At 46.6% G+C, this 19,521-nt stretch overlaps 1 protein-coding gene across 1 annotated transcript; it reads right to left on the bottom strand.

Annotated features, from left to right (window-relative positions):
- Positions 1-123: 123 nt before the first annotated feature.
- CTSF (cathepsin F) lies at positions 124-19,134 on the bottom strand. The gene is made up of 14 exons (XM_048513340.1): positions 18,876-19,134; positions 16,162-16,281; positions 13,871-13,946; positions 11,910-12,019; positions 11,131-11,206; positions 10,664-10,777; positions 8,624-8,769; positions 7,906-8,002; positions 7,362-7,442; positions 6,661-6,780; positions 5,965-6,029; positions 3,344-3,434; positions 2,936-2,994; positions 124-2,216 (listed from the first exon to the last, which is right to left on the bottom strand). Exons 1-14 carry the CDS (start codon positions 19,083-19,085, stop codon positions 2,142-2,144), a joined length of 1,440 nt encoding a protein of 479 aa, XP_048369297.1. The 5' UTR covers positions 19,086-19,134; the 3' UTR covers positions 124-2,141.
- Between the last annotated feature and the right edge of the window lie 387 nt (positions 19,135-19,521).

Below are 19,521 nucleotides of genomic sequence, written 5' to 3'. Positions count from 1 at the left end.
GGAAGGTCACGTTCAATGTTTTGAGACAGTCATAGCACAGACGCCTCCCCTGCCCCCTCCCCCAATACTCATGAGGCCATGAATTATGTTACACCAGACACATGAAAACAACAAAGCACAAGCTCATGACACTGACCTTTATTAAAGTGGAATGATACAATACCAAGCGCCACGACTCTAAACAGACTAGATCCACAGTGTCAGGCAGTGAGTCTATTAAATAGTCCTCTTCTAGTTCAGAATCACAGCCATTTCAGCACCAAGATCCAACAGAGATTCTAAAAAAGTAACAGGCTTCGACCTTTGAAGGGGTGTCAGATGAAGCAGATGGGTCTTTCTATACCCAAGCAAAGGTTGAGGCAGGAAACACTTTACACCCACCCTTTGTAACATGTAGCTTTCATAATACTTTTTAACAGGGAAAAGAGTGCAGCCCCTTTTAAAAAAACCCTCCAGTCTAATGGAGCCATTTTTATTATTTAAAGAAAGATGCTAATCTTGGGGCAGTGAGACAAGCATCCACTGCTGCAGCAGAAGTACTGATCAGGGTGGCCATGAAGAAGACCTAACCAGGTATGAGTGAGGAAACTCCTGGCTCTAAAGCTCATCTGACCTGCCCACCGAACTCCTACTGCCAACATCACGCTAATACTGGGCTCGCAGAGCACATGTACAAACAATCATAATCAAGGGTCAAAGGACAAGGAAGACATTGGATTCTAATACATAGAGGCATTATTTTCCAGTGCATTAGGAGGAGGAGCCAACAAGGGAAGCACAGTCTCTGTGGCTCCACTGTTTCTATGACCTTTTCATCTTTGGAAAGACCATACTGGCCTAACCTAACGGAAACAGGAGCACCCTCTTAAGATCAGTAGAGGAGGCGCTGCTTTTTCAGTGCTGCGATCCAGAAGAAAAGGAAACAGTCCGGGGGGGCGGGGCGGTGTAACAGGCGCTTTGCCTTCCTTGGACAGAGTAACGTTTGAGACAATGTGAAGCAATGCTAGAACCTGTCCCCTCCACCCCACCCCGGTAATGCCATAAATGAGGGAAGATTCACTTCCGTGCTTATTTACCCAACGAGAAAGGGGAACCTACCAAGTTGGGTGGTACCAAAAGGCCAGGTGAGGTTCTCAGCAAAGCTAGATTTTATGACGCGTGCTGGATAAGGCTCTGTCATGCAGAGTCATATTTTTAACCCATCTGGCCCAGAGTTGCCCACCAAGAGACTCTCCAAAGGCTCAGGAAGAAGTCCTTCCGAGCCCTGATATCCCAAATCCTTGGGAGTGGAGATGCCTGGGGCCAGCTGCATGCCAAGAATGAGCTCTGCCGCCAGGCCTTCCAGGTGTCAAGAAACAATAGTAAGGAAAGTTGTTCCCGTGGGAACACAGCCTAACTGAACTGGATCTCTTCTGTCAGTTATTTGTTTTTCTACTGTTGAGTAAATAAACAAACATGGGGAGGGCATGGGAGGGGCAGAACGTGGGTGAGTTGAAGGCCTGTTACTTCCAAGGAGAAGAGTTTGGATTTATACCCCACTTTTCTCTCCTGTAAGGAGTCTCAAAGCAGCTTACAAACGCCTTCCCTTCCTCTCCCCACAACAAAATAGGTGGGGCTGAGAGAGTTCTGTGGGAACCGTGACTAGCCCAAGGTCATCCAGCAGGCTTCATGTGGAGGAGTGGGGAATCAAACCCAGTTCTCCAGATTAAAGTCCACAGCTCTTCACCACTACACCATCCTGGAGAAAGTCCCATTCACCACCAAATATGCAGAAAACCGTCGCCCATCACATGTACACCAGAAAGGAACCTGATCCTGCAGAGAGTGGGGAGGGGAAGCTAATTTATCTAACACCAATGTTGCCAGGATCCTCCCAGGAGGGGTTAAGGCTCTACCTCATAAGGAATGAAACCCCATCTCTGCAAGTGAACTGCGGCTGGCACATCTTAAAGGGGAGGGGGCAAGATCTTCCCAGTGTGCATTTGGCCAGACTTTAGGCCCGTTGAGAAAGAAAATGGGAAATCAGTTGCTGCAGTAACTGGATCATGCCCTAGTGCCCGTGAGAAGATGCCCTGGTGCCTGTAGGAAGAGCCAGCAAGGAAACGGTTCTGACGTGGAGGAGGCAGAGAGACCTCAGGCGCCTAATGTACCACAGCGGAGGTGCACATCGTATTCACGCCGCAGGCTCGGCTACCCCGGTATAAGTAATAATAGCCCTGGAGGAGACACAAAAAGCAAATCAATTAGCAGCACGGACTTTTTGTTCTCTGCTAGTGTGTGAGAAAGAAGAGGATGTGTATGCACAGACACCGTGTTGAATCACATCAGCATTCTGCCATGTTTGCCACCTCTCTTCGTTTAGCGTTGGCGTGGTCCCGATTTAGGTATCCACATGGGGGCGCAAGTCACTATAAGATATTTAGATGAGGTTATGATTTTATTGTATGTGCAGATTTCCTTTTGAATGTTGCTGGCTGTTGATTGTTAGTGCTGATCTAAGAGCGTCATAAAATTAAGCAAGTACTCTGACTTGCAGGACCTCTTCAGCAGAGAAAAGGGGATTTTTTCCCCATCACTTTTTAAACTAGAGCTCCCAGGAACTGAACCTGGGACCTTTTGCAGGTGAAGGAGGTGTTCTACCACTGAGCCACAATCTCTTTCCTCTCTTTGCAGGAGCTTTGACCGAACCCCCTAGTTCAGGGGTAGGGAACCTGCGGCTCTCCAGATGTTCAGGAACTACAATTCCCATCAGCCTCTGTCAGCATGGCCAATTGGCCATGCTGGTAAAGAGAACTGATAATGGAAGAAGCACTGAGTATCTACCCTGCCCTAGTTACTGCTTCATGAGGTGCGGGTTTTTCCTCTTCCCTCTATTTCTACTTGCGGGTCATCTGGGAACTGAGGTTGGGAACAAGGAACAGCTGCCCAGACTTGCCTTTTCCCCCCATTCCTTGCCCCAGCTGTTCTTGATAGCCCAGTATGGAAGACGGCCGCCTGCAAAACAAAACAAACAAAAACAGGGGAACACATGGTCAGGAACGGGCAAGCCTCTTGCCAGATACTTTGTCACAAAGCAGAACAGTGCAGTCTCTCTGAATGAGAGAATGGGGAAGGCAGCCAGCTGATGGACTCCAACAGACCTTACTTCTAGTAACAGACTCTAAACTGATGCGCACGTGCAGATACGCACGTTCAAAATGAAAGAAACAGATCCAGGAGAGCAGCAAGAAGACTTGGGGGGCGGGGGACACAAATGATAGAACAAGAAGGTCTCTCTTTAGGATCTTCCCACTCATTACTTCGAAACAATCCCCCGCCCCACACACTCAAAACAGCAGCTTACGTGTGCCGTAGCCCACCAGCAGGACCGCGTGGTCAATCATCCAGGGATTGCAGAACAGTATGAAAGGGTGGGAGACGCCTTTCCTGTAAAACTGGAGAGAGAACAGAGATCCAGAGATAACTGTGTAACCCTGTCCCAAATGTTATACATTCTCCATGGTTCACACTCCTAAAAAAGGTGACCCAACGACAGCATCAGTTCCACATCACTCCTAGTCTCTGATTTTCTGGTCCAGTCCCATATGGTGTTCCACAGGACCCAACCTGCCTTCCTGTAATTTATGACGAAAGTGGGAAGGAGAATCCCCCAGTTTGTGAAGAATGAATCTGGAGTTAGAATAAGATATGCCCCCCAAATATGTAAACACACCAATTAGCACCATTTATTCCATTATCAGAATGAGACTAAAGCAGAAGCAGCATCAGGGCCCTACGGGATAAAAATCAATTCTGCAGGGCCTGTAAGAACAAAATATTTGGCTGGGCTTACAACGGAAAGTGCCAAATTCACGACAGAAAAAGAGGAGTTTGGATTTATATCCTACCCTTTCTCTCTTGTAAGGAGACTCACAGGGGCTTACAAGCTCTTTTCCCTTCCTCTCTCCACAACAGATACCTTTGACATCTGTTCCTGGTAAATTAGTAGAATCTATCATTAAAGATAAAATTATTAAACATGTAGAAAAGCAAGACCTGCTGAGGAAGAGTCAGCATGGCTTTTGTAGAGGCAAGTCCTGTCTTACAAACTTACTAGAGTTCTTTGAGGGTGTAAACAGACATGTGGATAAAGGGGAACCAGTGGACATTGTCTACTTGGATTTCCAAAAGGCTTTTGACAAAGTTCCTCACCAGAGACTGTTGAGAAAACTCAGCAATGAAGGAATAAGAGGGGAAGTCCTCCTATGGATTAAAAACTGGTTGAGGAACAGGAAACAAAGGGTGGGTATAAATGGGAAGTTCTCACAATGGAGAGATGTAAGGAGTGGTGTCCCCCAAGGATCCGTTTTGGGACCAGTGCTCTTTAACCTATTCATAAATGACCTGGAAGTAGGGGTGGGTAGTGTGGTGGCTAAGTTTGCAGATGATTCCAAATTATGTAGGGTGGTAACAACCACAAAGGATTGCGAAGAGCTCCAAGCGGACCTTGATAAATTAGGTGAGTGGGCTAAGAAATGGCAAATGCAGTTCAATGTAGCTAAATGTAAAGTGATGCACATAGGGGCAAAAAATCCAAACTTCACATACACGCTACAGGGGTCAGTGCTATCAGTCACAGACCAGGAAAGGGATTTGGGCGTCTTAGTTGATAGTTCCATGGGAATGTCAACTCAATGCATGGCAGCTGTGAAAAAGGCAAACTCTATGCTGGGGATCATTAGGAAAGGAGTTGATAATAAAACTGCAAGGATTGTCATGCCCTTATATAAAGCAGTGGTGCGACCGCACTTGGAGTACTGTGTTCAGTTCTGGTCACCACATCTCAAAAAGGATATCGAAGAGATAGAAAAAGTGCAGAGAAGGGCAACGAGGATGATTGAAGGATTGGAGCACCTTCCTTATGAGGAGAGGCTGCAGCGTTTGGACTCTTTAGTTTGGAGAGGAGATGTCTGAGGGGGGATATGATTGAAGTCTATAAAATTATGCATGGGGTAGAAAATGTTGACAGAGAGAAATTTTTCTCTCTTTCTCACAATACTAGAACCAGGGGGCATTCATTGAAAATGCTGGGGGGGAAGAATTAGGACTAATAAAAGGAAACACTTCTTCACGCAACGTGTGATTGGTGTTTGGAATATGCTGCCACAGGAGGTGGTGATGGCCACTAACCTGGATAGCTTTAAAAAGGGCTTGGACAGATTTATGGAGGAGAAGTTGATTTATGGCTACCAATCTTGATCCTCCTTGATCTCAGATTGCAAATGCCTTAGCAGACCAGGTGCTCAGGAGCAGCAGCAGCAGAAGGCCATTGCTTTCACATCCTGCATGTGAGCTCCCAAAGGCACCTGGTGGGCCACTGCGAGTAGCAGAATGCTGGACTAGATGGACTCTGGTCTGATCCAGCAGGCTAGTTCTTATGTTCTTATATGTTCTTATGTTCTTGTGAGGTAGGTGGGGCTGAGAGAGTTCCGAAGAACTGTGACTAGCCCAAGGTCACCCAGGAGGAATGTGCGAGTGCAGAAACACATCTGGCTCACCAGATAAGCCTCCGCCACTCAGGTGGAAGAGTGGGGAATCAAACCCAGTTCTCCAGATTAGAGTCCACCTGCTCTTAAAACCACTACAGCTTGGGCCCCACGCTCATGCCCCCTCCACACTCACTTATAATATTTATCATAACTAAGGTGAGAGTTGGGACTGATATGCGGCCAAGGTGTTCCAATCGCCATCTGTGAAACTGATTTACTTGGAACAGTTTAATTATCACTTTATTAATATAATGTTCTTAAGACTGTATTTAAAATAATGATAGCTGCCCTGAGTCCGGCCCTGGCCAGATTCAATTCAATACAAATAAATAAACAGAAGCCACCAGATGGTGCTGGACCCTTTTATAACCTGTACACTAGAAGGGCAAAGACTGCTGTTCACAACAGAGGAGCTCGCATCCTTGGGATCTCTTACCTGCATGCCAAAAGCATTCAGCGCAATGGAGATGGGGCCATTCTTTGCCAGCCAGGCAGCAATGTCTGTAATGAACCAGGGTGGAGGAGAAGTTAGGCCTTACAAGGGCTGTTTGTATGAAGCACAGACATGAGAACAGGAAGAAGGGTTAAATCTAGACCAGGGGTCTGCAACCTGCGGCTCTCCAGATATTCATGGACTACAATTCCCATCAGCCCCTGCCAGCATGGCCAATTGTGATTTGTAGTCCATGGACATCTGGAGAGCCACAGGTTGCAGATCCCTGGTCTAGACGTTGTACTGGAGGCTGCAGTCCCACAAAATAGTTTTGTTGCTATTGCTAGTTCCAAGTTGCACCTTTTGCATGTACATATGTATACTTGCATTCATTACACCTGCGCGCTGGCTTTCTCCCTGACCTTATTAGATCTGTGTGCCTCTTAGCGCACTCACCCTTCCCAGCCCTTGTCACATTGGTGACTTGTTGATTTGAAGATTCCAAGATGCCTTTCAGTACAAAATGCCCCCCTTCAGACTACTTTAGCCTTTTATGGAAAGGGTGTCTATTGGACCCAGAGGACACCCAGCCAGCTGCCTCCCCATTCCACAGCACAGTCTTCCAACCCCCTTTCAATATGCAAAGGATCCCAATGTTTGGGGTACTCCCTCCCCAACATGAGCACCCCAGGCACACACCGTTCTCGTCCCGGGAGATCTCCAGTGAGCTATTGATGTAAACGGCCACCTTGTCCTTTGAGAAATCACACTTCTGTGCAAATCCCTCGTAGCTGTAGTCACGTTCTGTTTCTAGGCCACCTGGAAGATTGGGGTGGGTGGGGAGAGGAATGCCACAAAAGTATTTATTTTGTAAGGTAACTGGAGAAAAAGAAGACAGGTCAGGCCCGAGGTCTCCAACGTTTAAGAAACTGAGTTGTTTGAACTTGTGTGTGTGTTAAGTGCCATCAAGTGGCTTCCAATTTACCGTGACTCTATGAATGAATGACCTTGAACCATCCTACTATGAATAGCCTTGCTCAGCCTTGCAAACTGAAGGTCGCAGCTTCCTTGATACCGTCCATTTCATGTTAGGTCTTCTTTTCTTCCTGCTACTTTCAGCTTTTCCTGGTGTTGTTGTCTTTTCTAATGAATCTTCTCTTATAACATGACCAAAGTATGATAGCTTCAGTTTGAACTCATAGATGGGCTTTTTTTAAAAAAAGAAGCTGAACTTTGAACCAGCCAAACAAACATTCAGTGTTACTGCTTCCAAAGATCACCAAAAGCAAAGCCAGGCTGGCTGTCAGATGGACAGCTAATAGCAGCACCACAACCTTCCACACGGCGTATGACACACCACAGGCACTAACGTAGAAATACTTAACTGTGACCAGACTTACCCAGTGACTCAATGGCCTCGTAAGCATTGGACGGCAGCCCTCCTCCGCAGGCTTCGTCCAAAGAATCGCAGTCCACCAGCTCTTTGGAAAGAGAACAGCAGCTTATCAAACCAGGCAGAAATTGAAGCCAGAAATTGAAGCCAGAGTCAGGCATACCATTCTTACTCAACCCATTCCCCCCACCAATACTCATGTCTAACTGGGCTCTCAACTATGCAGAGCACAGAACAAGCCTCCATTATTCATGACGTTTATATACATGATACACCCTGAGGAGCTCCTCATAGGGCAAAGGCCTCAAGCGGGTCACACAAGTTTCTCCTTCCCCAACCAGCATTGGATCCATGCTGCAGGAGCTGTACCAGCTCCAGATCTGGTGTGGGATGGCTCAGCCTCCAGAAACTCTGGCAACTAATAAGGTCATCCTGACAGTGTGGATGGACCAGAAGACATGCTTTCAAGCCAAGGCAAATGCCCCCCCTCGAAAGGGCCGTTATGTCGCTCTGCAGCCTGGGCAATGGTCCAGACTCCCCAAGGTGCCTACCTTGCTCAGAGAGAGAAACCAGGGAGCCCTTGTGGAGGAACCACTGGCCTTCCACGTTGCCAGTCACAGAAAAAGCCCAGCAGGATCCACAGTCACCCTGAGGTCAGGAAAAGAGAGGAGAGGAGGGAAATGACTCCAGACAGTTTCACTTGCACCCCAGGAAGAGGAGTGTGTGTACGAGAGGAGTTTGAGACAGCTGAAAAAGCTAGCCCTGAGAGGGTTAGGCCCAGAATCTCTCAGGACCACCTCCTCTTGACTCTTATCTTCTTAACTAAAGATCACGGGTCCTTTCTCTGCTGCTGTGCCCTACATAATAGCCTGGCGCCATCCAGTTCTCTTGTGCAGCCCAGTAGAATCCTGTTTTGTTTGCCTAGTTAGACCTTTCATTTTCATTTATCTTTATGATGAACAGACAAGGCAGCTGACATTTTGGTGAGGTGGTTTACATTAGCTAGCTGGAACTCATCTTTTTTTGCCAACAAATAAAGAAATTAGGACAGCTTTACGTGCAGGAGAAACTTCTGAGGATGCTGCTCCACCTCAGGTGGGTGACTGATGTACTGATGTTTCCACTGGCCTGAGCATTATGTCTTGGTGGAATGAGCTACCCGTGTACCATGTTCAAACAGAGGCCACCTGCTGGCTGCTCCGAGTCTCAAACTCCAGCCACTGCCTGACCCAGAAGCTGCTCCTGCTACGAGGAAAAAGGGACACAGACCTGGTTCTTCACATCAGTGACAGCCCCATGATCCCGCCAGTCCCAGGAGCCAGGGGCTGCATCGGTGGGGATGGCGGCCAGCTTCATCGGGCGACGCGGCAGTTTGGCCAGTAAGGGGTTCAAGTAGACAGTGTGGAATTCCTCCTCTGGGAAGAGACAGGAAAACATACATTGTGGACTAGAGACAGATAAAAGTTTCCATCTTTTTCACATCATGCCCCACAAAAGTGACCCTCCTCCAAATCATCAAGTTGACAAAGTAGCTCAGTGGTTGACTGCACAAAAAGAGAAGAGGGGTGGGTATAGTAGTGGCATAGTAGTTAAGAGCAGGTGGACTCTAATCTGGAGAACTGGGTTTGATTCCCCACTCTGCCACTTGAGCTGTGGAGATTAATCTGGTGAACTAGATTAGCTTGTGCACTCCAGCACACGCCAGCTGGGTGACCAGTTCTTCGGAGCTCTCTCAGCCCCACCCACCTCACAGGGTGTTTGTTGTGGGGAGGGGAAGGGAAAGGAGATTGTAAGGGCCTTTGAGTCTTCTTACAGGAGAGAGGGTGTGTGTGTAAATCCAAACTCTTGTTATTCTTCCTTTGAATACAGAAGACAGATGAAAATAAAGCTTGCAGAGCTGCTAAAGTCCTGGGATGACCGCTGTATCCTGATGCTAGCTGGCTGCTCTGGAAGTTTTCAACGTGCAGTTCAGACCGTGCAACTTCTAGTCTTAATGAAAGGAGGGCCAGGAGCTGGTATACGTGAAAGCAACCTTATTTCTGAAATGGGATATTGGTGTCTATCTACTTTGACAGATTCTCAGTGGTCTCAAGAAACAGCCATTTTCTCAGTCCCCCAGCCTGATATTTTAATTGCCTAATCAACATGAAAAAATCCCAACTCACACATCACTGAGATATGGGCCTTCAAAACAGGGAACATGGGAAGAACTCCATTGCCCAAAAGAAACCTCATCTCCTCAGTTCTGCCTTCTCCCACATAATGCACCCTAAGCCTTTGGAGTCATGTTCCTTTCTACCGCTCTTTTCTTGAACTTTTAATAGCTTGGCTGTTCTCAGGCAGACAAGAACTGGCAACAGAGTCCGTACGTGTACATAGCTTGTCTTTATGGAGTGCAGCGGGATTAGAAAATTATGTTCTTCGGGAATTCTGCCCTGCCAAAGAACTGTGCTGGATTCTGCAGCATATTCATTCCACTAAGCAGTGTGACTGCCCCAGCTTAGCCTGCGGCCATTTCAGCTTGGGAGATACGAAGAGTCAGCCACAGTCAGTACTCAGATGGGAAACCACCAAGGAAGAAGAGAGTTGCTATGCAGAGGAAAGCAATAGTAATCCAACTCTGCTCAACTCTTGCCTGGAACCAGAGGCGTAGTTGGGCCAAACTGTGCCCGGGGCGGACTCTGCATTTTCCGCCCCCCCTCTGCCCCCACCATGGGCCCTGCTCCGGCCCCCCACCCCGCTTACCTTAGTTATTAGTTTTAGGCTTAGTTTCAGGCTGAAAAGCAGCCTGTTCAGTTCAGGCTGAAAAAAGCCCAGGTGGGAACTACACTACCTAGAAGCCCTCAGGGCTCGCAAGGTCTCCTGGGTAGTGTAGTTCCCACAAGGGCTCATTTCAGCTTGAACGGAACAAGCCGCTTTTCAGCCTGAAACTAAACCTGAAACTAAGAACTAAGGTAAGTGGGGGGGGCTGCAAAGAGGGGGTCACGGGAGGGGGTTGGGGGGCAATTTTTCGGGGGGGGGCAGGCATGCACTCGGTGCAAGGCGCACACCCCCCCGCTCCCTTGTAGCTTGCCTATGCCTGGAACACATCTGTGGATGGGGTTGCCATGAGTCAGTTGTGACTCAACAGCATGTTCTTCTTCTTCCTTATTCCATTTAGGCAAAAATCCTCACAGAGCTATCTTGTTAGCTTAGGTTCACTGAAGGCTATGTGGCGGCTTCTGCTAGTGGAAGAATACAGGCTGCCTGCTGAAAGCAACATTTAGGATCTAAAGCGGGGGTAGGGAATGGCAGCCTGTTCTCGCCTACCTGTCAAGTCACTAAATTTGGTGACTCCATACTCTGCTGTGCCCTGATCCAGCTCTTGAATAACCTGGGCCTTCTTCAGGTTCTCGGCGAAGATCTTGAAGCGCCTTTCAGTTTCTGCAATGAAGAAGCCCCATGGAATTGTTGAAAACAATTATGATCATTAATAATTACCTTAGCCTACAGCATGCAGGGTGCCTCAGCAATCTCTGTCAGCAGGAGGGTTAGGGTGGTACATGTCAAGGGGCACAGCAAGTTAAAGCAAGTCAAGCCACTATGCTGGGGAGTGGCAGAAAGCAGCATTCTTCTGTCATGCAGGCTACAGGAGCACATCTAACACCAACACTGCTAGACAAGTTCCATGGACTGAGATAGCCTATGAGAAAGCAGTTCAGGGGAGAAGGGAGCCCTCGGGTCCTCCCAACAGCCTCCTTGTCTATTAATTTGAGCCTCCTTATCTAAGCATTCACCTCTTTGGTTCTCGTAACTCTTCTTGTAGGTGGTCAGGAAGTCTTTGAAGAGGGAAACCAGCTGGCTGGAGGCATTCTAGGAAATTAAGAATGCAGAACTGAGAAGCTGCCAGATTGTAAGTAAATGACAGAACTGTGTGGAAATGTCAACAATCCAATAGCTCCAATACAAAGCTCCCTTCACATTGCCATATGAAACTTCCTACAGAGAGATTTTGGGGAAATCAAGGCTCTGGAGAATGAACAAACGTGCCCTTCCCCACCTTTGCTAAGGAAGAGGGTGATCCCAACCTAAATTGGATTGAGGAAGAAGGAGACATGCCTAAGGAAAGTATGCCAGTCTTTAGAATGCCCAGCAATTAGGCAAATTAAATACCTTTAGAAGCATTAGGGCAAAAGGATTCATTTTGTTTAACAACCACAATTAGGAAGGAAAATTATCAGTTAAGCCTGACAAGGAGAAAAGGATGTTAAGCCACCTGACCAGTCACTTCCACAGATTGTAAACAAACTTTTTGGGTCACATGCAAGAAAAGGGACTTCACAAAGTGATAAAAACGATTAGCCAGCAACCTACGTGCCAGTCAAAAGCAGCAACTCAGATACTATCAAAACCCCTGTGGGTCAGATCACAGTCCAGTAGCCCATTTGGCACAGAAGCCAGCCAGATGCTTCCACAGTGAAAGGAATACAAAGGCAAAGATGCCGATCCATCAATGGGATCAGCCTGTTGTATCTTACTAAGGGCTTTAACTTCAAAAAGGAAAACCATCACCCACCTGCAGTAACCTCTTCTCTTGGAATGGCTCCTCAGTTTCCAGAACAGGTACCTTGGGATGAAACGTCTCCCAATGTTCTAGTCTTACCATCTGGACTACCTCAGATGGCTCTGTAGGGACAGCAAGAGAAAGAGCAATACTTTTCAAAATAAGCAGATGCTTCAGGTACAAATTCCAGGAAGCCATGGATAACACCTTGATCCTTTCCATTCCAATGGCATTCTTTGAGCCCCACCAATATCAAGGCTTGTCTAGATCTGAAATGCAGAAGGATCTTTCCACTTGACAATCTGCATGCTATTGTCGAAGGCTTTCATGACCAGAAACACTGGGGTGCTGTGTGGTTTCCAGGCTGTATGGCCGTGTTCTAGCAGCATTCTCTCCTGATGTTTTGCCTGCATCTGTGGCTGGCATCTTCAGAGGATCCTCTGAAGATGCCAGCAACAGATGCAGGCAAAATGTCAGGAGAGAATGCTGCTAGAACATGGCCAAACAGCCCAGAAACCACACAGCACCCCAATCTACATGTTGTTATTCCTGCCAAGTCCCAGTGCCCCAGGGTTAACCTGTATAGGCAGTGGGAACCAGGCACAGCATTTGATTCTGTCCCATGGCCAAACTCACCATAGCTTCTAAGCCTACAGGACAATTCCTAGCTCCATCCCTTCCCCAAATTATTCTTAATTGGGAGAGATGACAAAGTTCCAGATCTTTTTCTTTTAACTTGTGGGTTTTATTTCAGTTCTCAGGATTCAATTATATATACCATACAGAAAAATGAAATACAATTGTGATGTACAACTTAACATCTTAATCCCACAAATTTTAACTGTATTTCCTTAATCACTTAACTACTTGAACTGCAACTGTTTAATTTCTTTGAAAAGTTGTAAGTTTTATAATAAGGCAAAACCTCTTTTATTTTGTCCAACCATCTGCTGACTTCAAGTATCTTATTTGACTTCCAATACTGTGCAAATGTTAAACAAATTCAATACTGTATTATTAAAGGCTGAATCAACTGGCTGTTGTGAGTTTTCCAGGCTGCATGACCGTGGTCTGGTAGTTTTTGCTCCTAATGTTTCATCTGCATCTATGGCACCAGCGGGTGGAAATGTTAGGAGCAAAACTACCAGACCATGGCCACATAGCCCAGAAAATCCACAACAGCCAGTAAAATCTACTATACGTAATTTCTTTCACATTTCTAGAATATAATTTAACAACATACATTCGGGAGTATTTACTACCCTTCTTCCCAAAACAGCACTCAATAAAACAGCTTCCAATATTGGATCCCTCTTAGGCAGAACAACCACATGTGGATATGAACAGTTAATTATCCATTGCAAAACCAACATGAACCAGAACAATAATCATCAATTTTTGCCTCTGATTTGGGAGTTAAATACAACTGATGTATCATTTTCCATTTTCTCTCTAAAATTCAACCCCAGAGCCTGGTGAAAATGCCAACTTCAGTTGCAACTTCACACCCCAAAACTGAATCCCATTTTGTATCACTGTTGATTCTTGTGTTACTATCTGCTCAGAGTCTCTAAAACATAAACATTTTGGATGCTGTTATGCTTTCTTGCAAAGTGTTATAACAATCTTATTTATGGGTTTTCCATTTGGTCCCACTACGGCTCTCTACTCCCCTCCCCCAGTCCCACACTGAACATGAGGGTCCCCCCCCCGCCCCCCGCGAGCAGAATTTCAAGATGCTCAGCAGTATGCAGTAGTAAGAAGGGATGAAATAATGTTCTGGTCTACAAGCCTTGCTCTTCCCTTCGTCCTAGTAATCCAACACTCTTTTGGGGCCAGGAAGCTTCTGTTTTTCCTCACAACTTTTCCTCACAAGCTTCTGTTTTTCCTCACAACCTGAGGGTGGAAAGGTTTTGACCCCTGTCAGCTTTATTATATTTATATTCCAGACAACCTGCCCAGACCTGACATACCAGCAGTATGGCACTCTTGCCTCACAAGTTTCTTCTTGCTTGCCCAGGGCTGACTCCAAACCTCAAAGTAACACGTCTAAAGGGATAGAACAAAGAAAAATAATGACTGCCACAGAAAGCCCATAAACACAGCAGAAACCAGGCAGAGACGATATGTGCAGTAGATGGGAGAGATGGTGGTAATTGGAAATCTTGGTTTGCCACCTGTTCTGAAGGGGGACCTCTGTTGGCTTAGGAGGAGGTAGTCAGGTAAATTTTGGAGTTTCCAGAGAAAGAGAATCTGGCAAGGGTGGGTCTCTGCCTTCCAGCACTCTTAAAAGATTCCTGCCTCTGAGCTTCATAGAGGATTAGCTGTCAGCTGACCATAAGCAGCTGAGCTGTCCCTGTTTGAGGAGAAGTTCGTGCAAAGCAATTTGGCAGACACCGTGTCACAAGATAACTCATGAGGAAACTGGCTAGGACTTGGATCTCCAGTGAGTGGAGACTGAGGTCTTAGAAATTAAAATGCAAGTCTTAATAAGCAGAAATTAAGATTAAAAGTAAATAATAGGACGTTGAAAATTAGCAAAGCGTGGCTCCCAGTACTTAAAAAATGGACTGATAACCCCACCCGCAATACAATGCACTCAACCACACCTTTGCATAGCAAGTTCCACCCAAAACACTTAATGATTGGTTCCCCACATGGGACATGGACAATATATCACACTAAACTTTCCCTTCTCACTTAGACACAGTGTGTAACAGACTTCCCTCTGTGATACACCTCTGAAGATGCCAGCCACAGATACAGGTGAAACATTAGGAACAAGATCCACCAGACCACGGCCACACAGCCTGGAAAACCCACCAGAACCAATTAAAAGTAAAGTTTGTTTGCGTGAATGGTGACACACTTCCCACAGTGTCTTCTCAGGATGGGGCATCAAACACACTGTAGCTTGTTCAGATACAATCTGCTTTTTTGTAAAGATTTGGGGGAAATAATAGGAGCAGCCAAGCTAGCCGGATCTCAGCAGATCTCAGCAGCAAAGCAGTGTTAGCCTTGGTAAGTACTTGGAGACGTCTGAGAAATACCAGGTTTATTTTGCAGGGGAAGGCAGTGGCAAACTTGGAGTCTTTTGCCTTTGCCTCCATCTATCAGCTGTGACTTGACTGCACATTCCACAAACACATAACAGCTGGTTTCTGGATATCTGGGAGAAGAATCTGATAAGATACAATTTATCTAGAAACCTGCAAAGGTGACAGAGATGCCACATTGCCCCTGCTTCTTAAAAGGGAGGCCATGCTTTCCGATCTGCGGTACTCATAAAATGGAGTCTGCTCCAGATGCCCTGAAGTACAAATGTTCTGCTACCTATTCACAGGACAATCCTATCTGCTCATCTGAGGGATGACAGATCCGAACATGCCTCAAAACAGACTCTGCTCAGATTGCAATAAACCAAATTAATGGAAACTGGAAGTACCAGCTAACCCCATCTGCTGTGACTCAGTACTCTTTAAAATGGCTTTCCCTCCTCCATCAGAACCTGGACTACAAAGTTGTCAGCTGTGGCAAGTCTCTATTCAAAGCCACTGGGAGATCTATGTTGACGTTATGTGGTCTACACACAGACACTTTGCACAGCCGGTGCATTTGCATATCAGAAAGGAAGTAGAATTATAACAATTAGCAAATTGTTATAATAATAATAGCAAATAATTAACAATTATAACAATTAGCAAATTCCATCAGAACATTAGAAGTTTTCATTAGAAGCCTTCAGTGAGGGCGTTATCTAACATATTTTCATCCTGCCCTTCCTCCAAAGAACCCAGGACAACAAACATTGCTCAATCAGCCCTTACATTTTACTCTGTGAGGCAAGGTAAGCTGAGAGATACAGACTGGTCTGAGGTCGCATTTTAATTATGTGTTTCTGCATTGCAGGGGGTTGGACTTGGTGGCCCTTGGGGTCTCTTCCAACTCTATGATTCTATTATATGATTCTATAAATTGAGCAGAGATTTTCACCTGGGCGGCCTCGATCCTAGTACAATACTCTCATCACTACGCTACACCAACCTTCTAATTTACATCATAAACTGGCTGCATCCCGTTCTTTGTTCAACCTGACTATACAAGCCAGACACTTTCTGAACTAGTTTTGGTAGAATCGGTCAATCTGCCACTTTTTCCCTAGGCGCCAATCAGGGGACTTCAAATGCCCACTATGTGAGACGCTTTGCAACAAACTACAAACTGAAATCAGAGTCAAAAGCACAAGCAGAATCTGGATCCTTACAATTTGTTCAAGCTTGCCCGGAGCGACACAACCGGAAGCATCTTGAGCCTCGGCCAGAGTCCCACCACACAGACTCTTCAGCAAGGTCACGTCCAGGTAGTATTTGATGCCATTCACAACCTAGAAATGGGAAAGAGCTCTCAGTCAGAAGCTTGGGAAATTGCCAGATGATGTTGACTGCAGGAAACCTGACAGGTCCAGTAGCAGCTAGAAGAGGCAGGAAGGTTCTTGTTTTGTTAACAGAGGCCTAAAAAAAACCCAGGACTGAGCAGGACGGGAGGGTACTTTATTTGGAGTGTTTGTTCCCAAATAATTACAAGTTGGACTTCACAGTTGTGAGCTCCCACCGTAAAACAAAAGCAAGTTTTAGGAATTCAACCAGAACGCGCAGTCAGCACTTGGCATACTGCTGACACCATGAAATGTTTAGTAGGGTCAAAGGGAGGACATTGCATTGTTTTTAAAGTTCATCAATCTTGACGCTTGGAAGATTTGGGGTGGGTGGAATAACTGGGTACAAGAGGTGACAATTAGGGAGAAGTGTGATGAGAATTCCTGCAGGGTCAATCTGTCAGATTTAGAAACTCAGTAAAATGACAAGAGCAAGAAATAAGCAAAGCAGGTTGCCTCCTGGGTGGAACTGTTATAAGTGCACACCACTGTGTTTTGGATAACTAGATCCAGTCACTTGCATGAAAGGAAAGAGTAGGGAAGTATCAGTCTGGAATCTTGCCTTGATTTTCCTGTTGCTTGCCAGCCCTAGGCTATCCTTCTGGATTGTCATGGAGCCACTGACCTAGTTCTATTGTAAAAGTAGTAATTCAGGCACACAATGAACCCTGTGGTTTGAAGGCCAGTCTCATTATTGTTCAGTAGTTATCCTGTTGCAGATAAGTTAATAGGAGGCAGGAAGCCTCTTGAAAGGTTCAATTTTCAACACACCTTTTGAAGCACTCTGATTCAATTGAAACAACCCACAGGTGCTTCAGACTAAGTTTATATTATACATTACACTGCATTATATATTACCACCATACCACAAATCAGACGGTGTGTGTGAGAGAGAGAGGGAAAGTCCATCTAGGTCAGGCAAAAAGCTCTCTTCCGTCCCTGCAGTGATGATCCATCTCCGTTTGCTGTACCCAAAATTAGCCCACATTTCTCCCCCTCCATATCTCTCACACTACTTTCTTACTTGCACCTTTCCCTATACTTTCCTAGTATAAGTAACCTCAGCCTCCCACCTGCCAAGCAAAGCTACATCCCTTCAATTCCCTGTACTCTGCTACATCCCTAAACTAATTAGTGTGTGTATGCTGGTCATTTTAATATGGTTCAATAAAATGGTTATCAGGATGTTATCTGACTTGGATAATAAATAATAATTATGTGTGTAGCATATATATGCATGCACACATCTCTAATGTATGTGTGTTTATGTAATGTGACTTTTGGTGGGTGGTTCTTCTCGTGAGCATATCACCCCCGTGTTGCGCCACCTGCACTGGCTCCCAGTGGAATTCCGGGTCACTTTCAAGGTGTTGGTATTAACCTTCAAGGCCCTTCGCGGTCTGGGACCCTCATACCTTCGTGACCGTCTCACCCCATATGTCCCAAGTAGGCCTCTACGGTCGGCAGAGGCCAATTTACTAGTGGTCCCTGGCCCCTCCATGATGTGACTGGCCTCTACCCGGGCCAGGGCTTTTACGGCCCTGGCCCCTGCCTGGTGGAACACCCTTCCATCAGATGTGCGGGCCCTGCGGGCCCTTGGAGAAAACAGTTTTGTTCCACCGGGCTTTTGGTGAGGCCGGCCGCGGACCTCCCCTCTGGGATACCCCTATGTTGCGTGCCATTTCATCATCGGCACACCCAATATAACATCTTTGACACTGCTACACCCACTCGGCCTTGGGATCGGACGCCACACAATTTTATAATCTTATTGTTATGTATATTGTACTGATGCTGCTAGTTTGATGAATTTTGTAAATTGTTTTCACTTGCTCTAATTTATTTTAGTTGGTGTATTGTTGGTTTGGCCATTGTATGTTTGGCCCAGTGTACACCGCCCAGAGCCCTTTGGGGGTGGGCGGTTTGTTTGTTTGTTTGTTTGTTTATAAATTTAATATGTATTAATACATTAATAAATGTGTGTATATATGTATACACACACACATATATGTGTGTATATAAATATATGTGTGTATATATAAACACACACATAAACTATATTATATGTGTATATATAAATACATGTGTGTGTATGTATATGTATATACACACACACACACATTTATAAACACACACACATTATATATAATATATATAGCCCATTATATAATTCATATAAAATACACACACATACCGGTATATATATTCACTTAACCCCTGGTGTGCCACCCTCCTTCAGGATCCCAGTTCTTCCCCCCTCCCCATTAAACGACTCCCAGATCCCAATCTTCTTTTTGTCTTTCCCAACAAACTGAGGGGGGGGGTTAATTCCTCTCCCAATCCATCCCCTCCCAAGCCCCCCCTCCCCCCATACCCCCCCCCCCATGAACCTTCCCCAAACAGCCTCTTCTATCTCTGAGCCCCTCAAACTGCGCCATGGCCCACCCCCGAACCGTCGCCATTTCCTACCCCCCCCCCCCCCACACACACACATTCCTCAAAGAACACCCCGTGTCAGCCCCTCTCCCCTCCCCCCGTCCGACCTGGGTCTTGGCTCCTGTCAGCGTCCAGACGCGACCCGTCTGAGAAGCTTCGGCCAAGGCGAAGCGCGCCGCCTCGCGAGCGGCCGCGTCTCCCACGTCCACCCCCGCCGTGCTGCCTGGCCCGGCCGAGGCGAGGCAAAACAGCAAGAACGGGCAGAAGAAGCGGAGCGGAGCAGCCGGCGACATCCTCATCGCCGCTGAGGAGAACATTGTGTTGACGTTCGCCCGGCTGAGGAGAGGGAAAGGGGGCGGGGCGGGAGAGGCCATGGGAGGATCCTCGCCGCAAGGCCCGCCCACGCGGTGACGTCACCGTCCCATCTGCCTTTCCCTGCGGCTTTGCCGGTCCTCGGATTGCCGGGCGCGCAATCCGCCAAGTGACTTATGTAGCGAAGGGAAACCGGGCCTGTTTCATTTTCCTCGGACGGGTCGCACGTAGAACGTCATCAAAAGTCTCGGACCGTTTCTAACCACTTTATTAGAAGGGATGCGGCTCCAAATGAAATCTTGCTCTTCCTCTTTGGAGGAAGGCTATCCTAACCAATAAAGGGTTAAGGCATAGGTGTCAAACTCGCGGCTCTCCAGATGTTATGGACTACAGTTCCCATCATCCCCTGCCAGCATGATGGGAACTGTAGTCCATAACATC

This window comes from Sphaerodactylus townsendi, linkage group LG01 (genome assembly GCF_021028975.2).
Source record: "Sphaerodactylus townsendi isolate TG3544 linkage group LG01, MPM_Stown_v2.3, whole genome shotgun sequence".
NCBI classification, from domain to species: Eukaryota; Metazoa; Chordata; class Lepidosauria; order Squamata; family Sphaerodactylidae; genus Sphaerodactylus; species Sphaerodactylus townsendi.
This window is presented reverse-complemented; position numbering and strand designations above follow the sequence as displayed.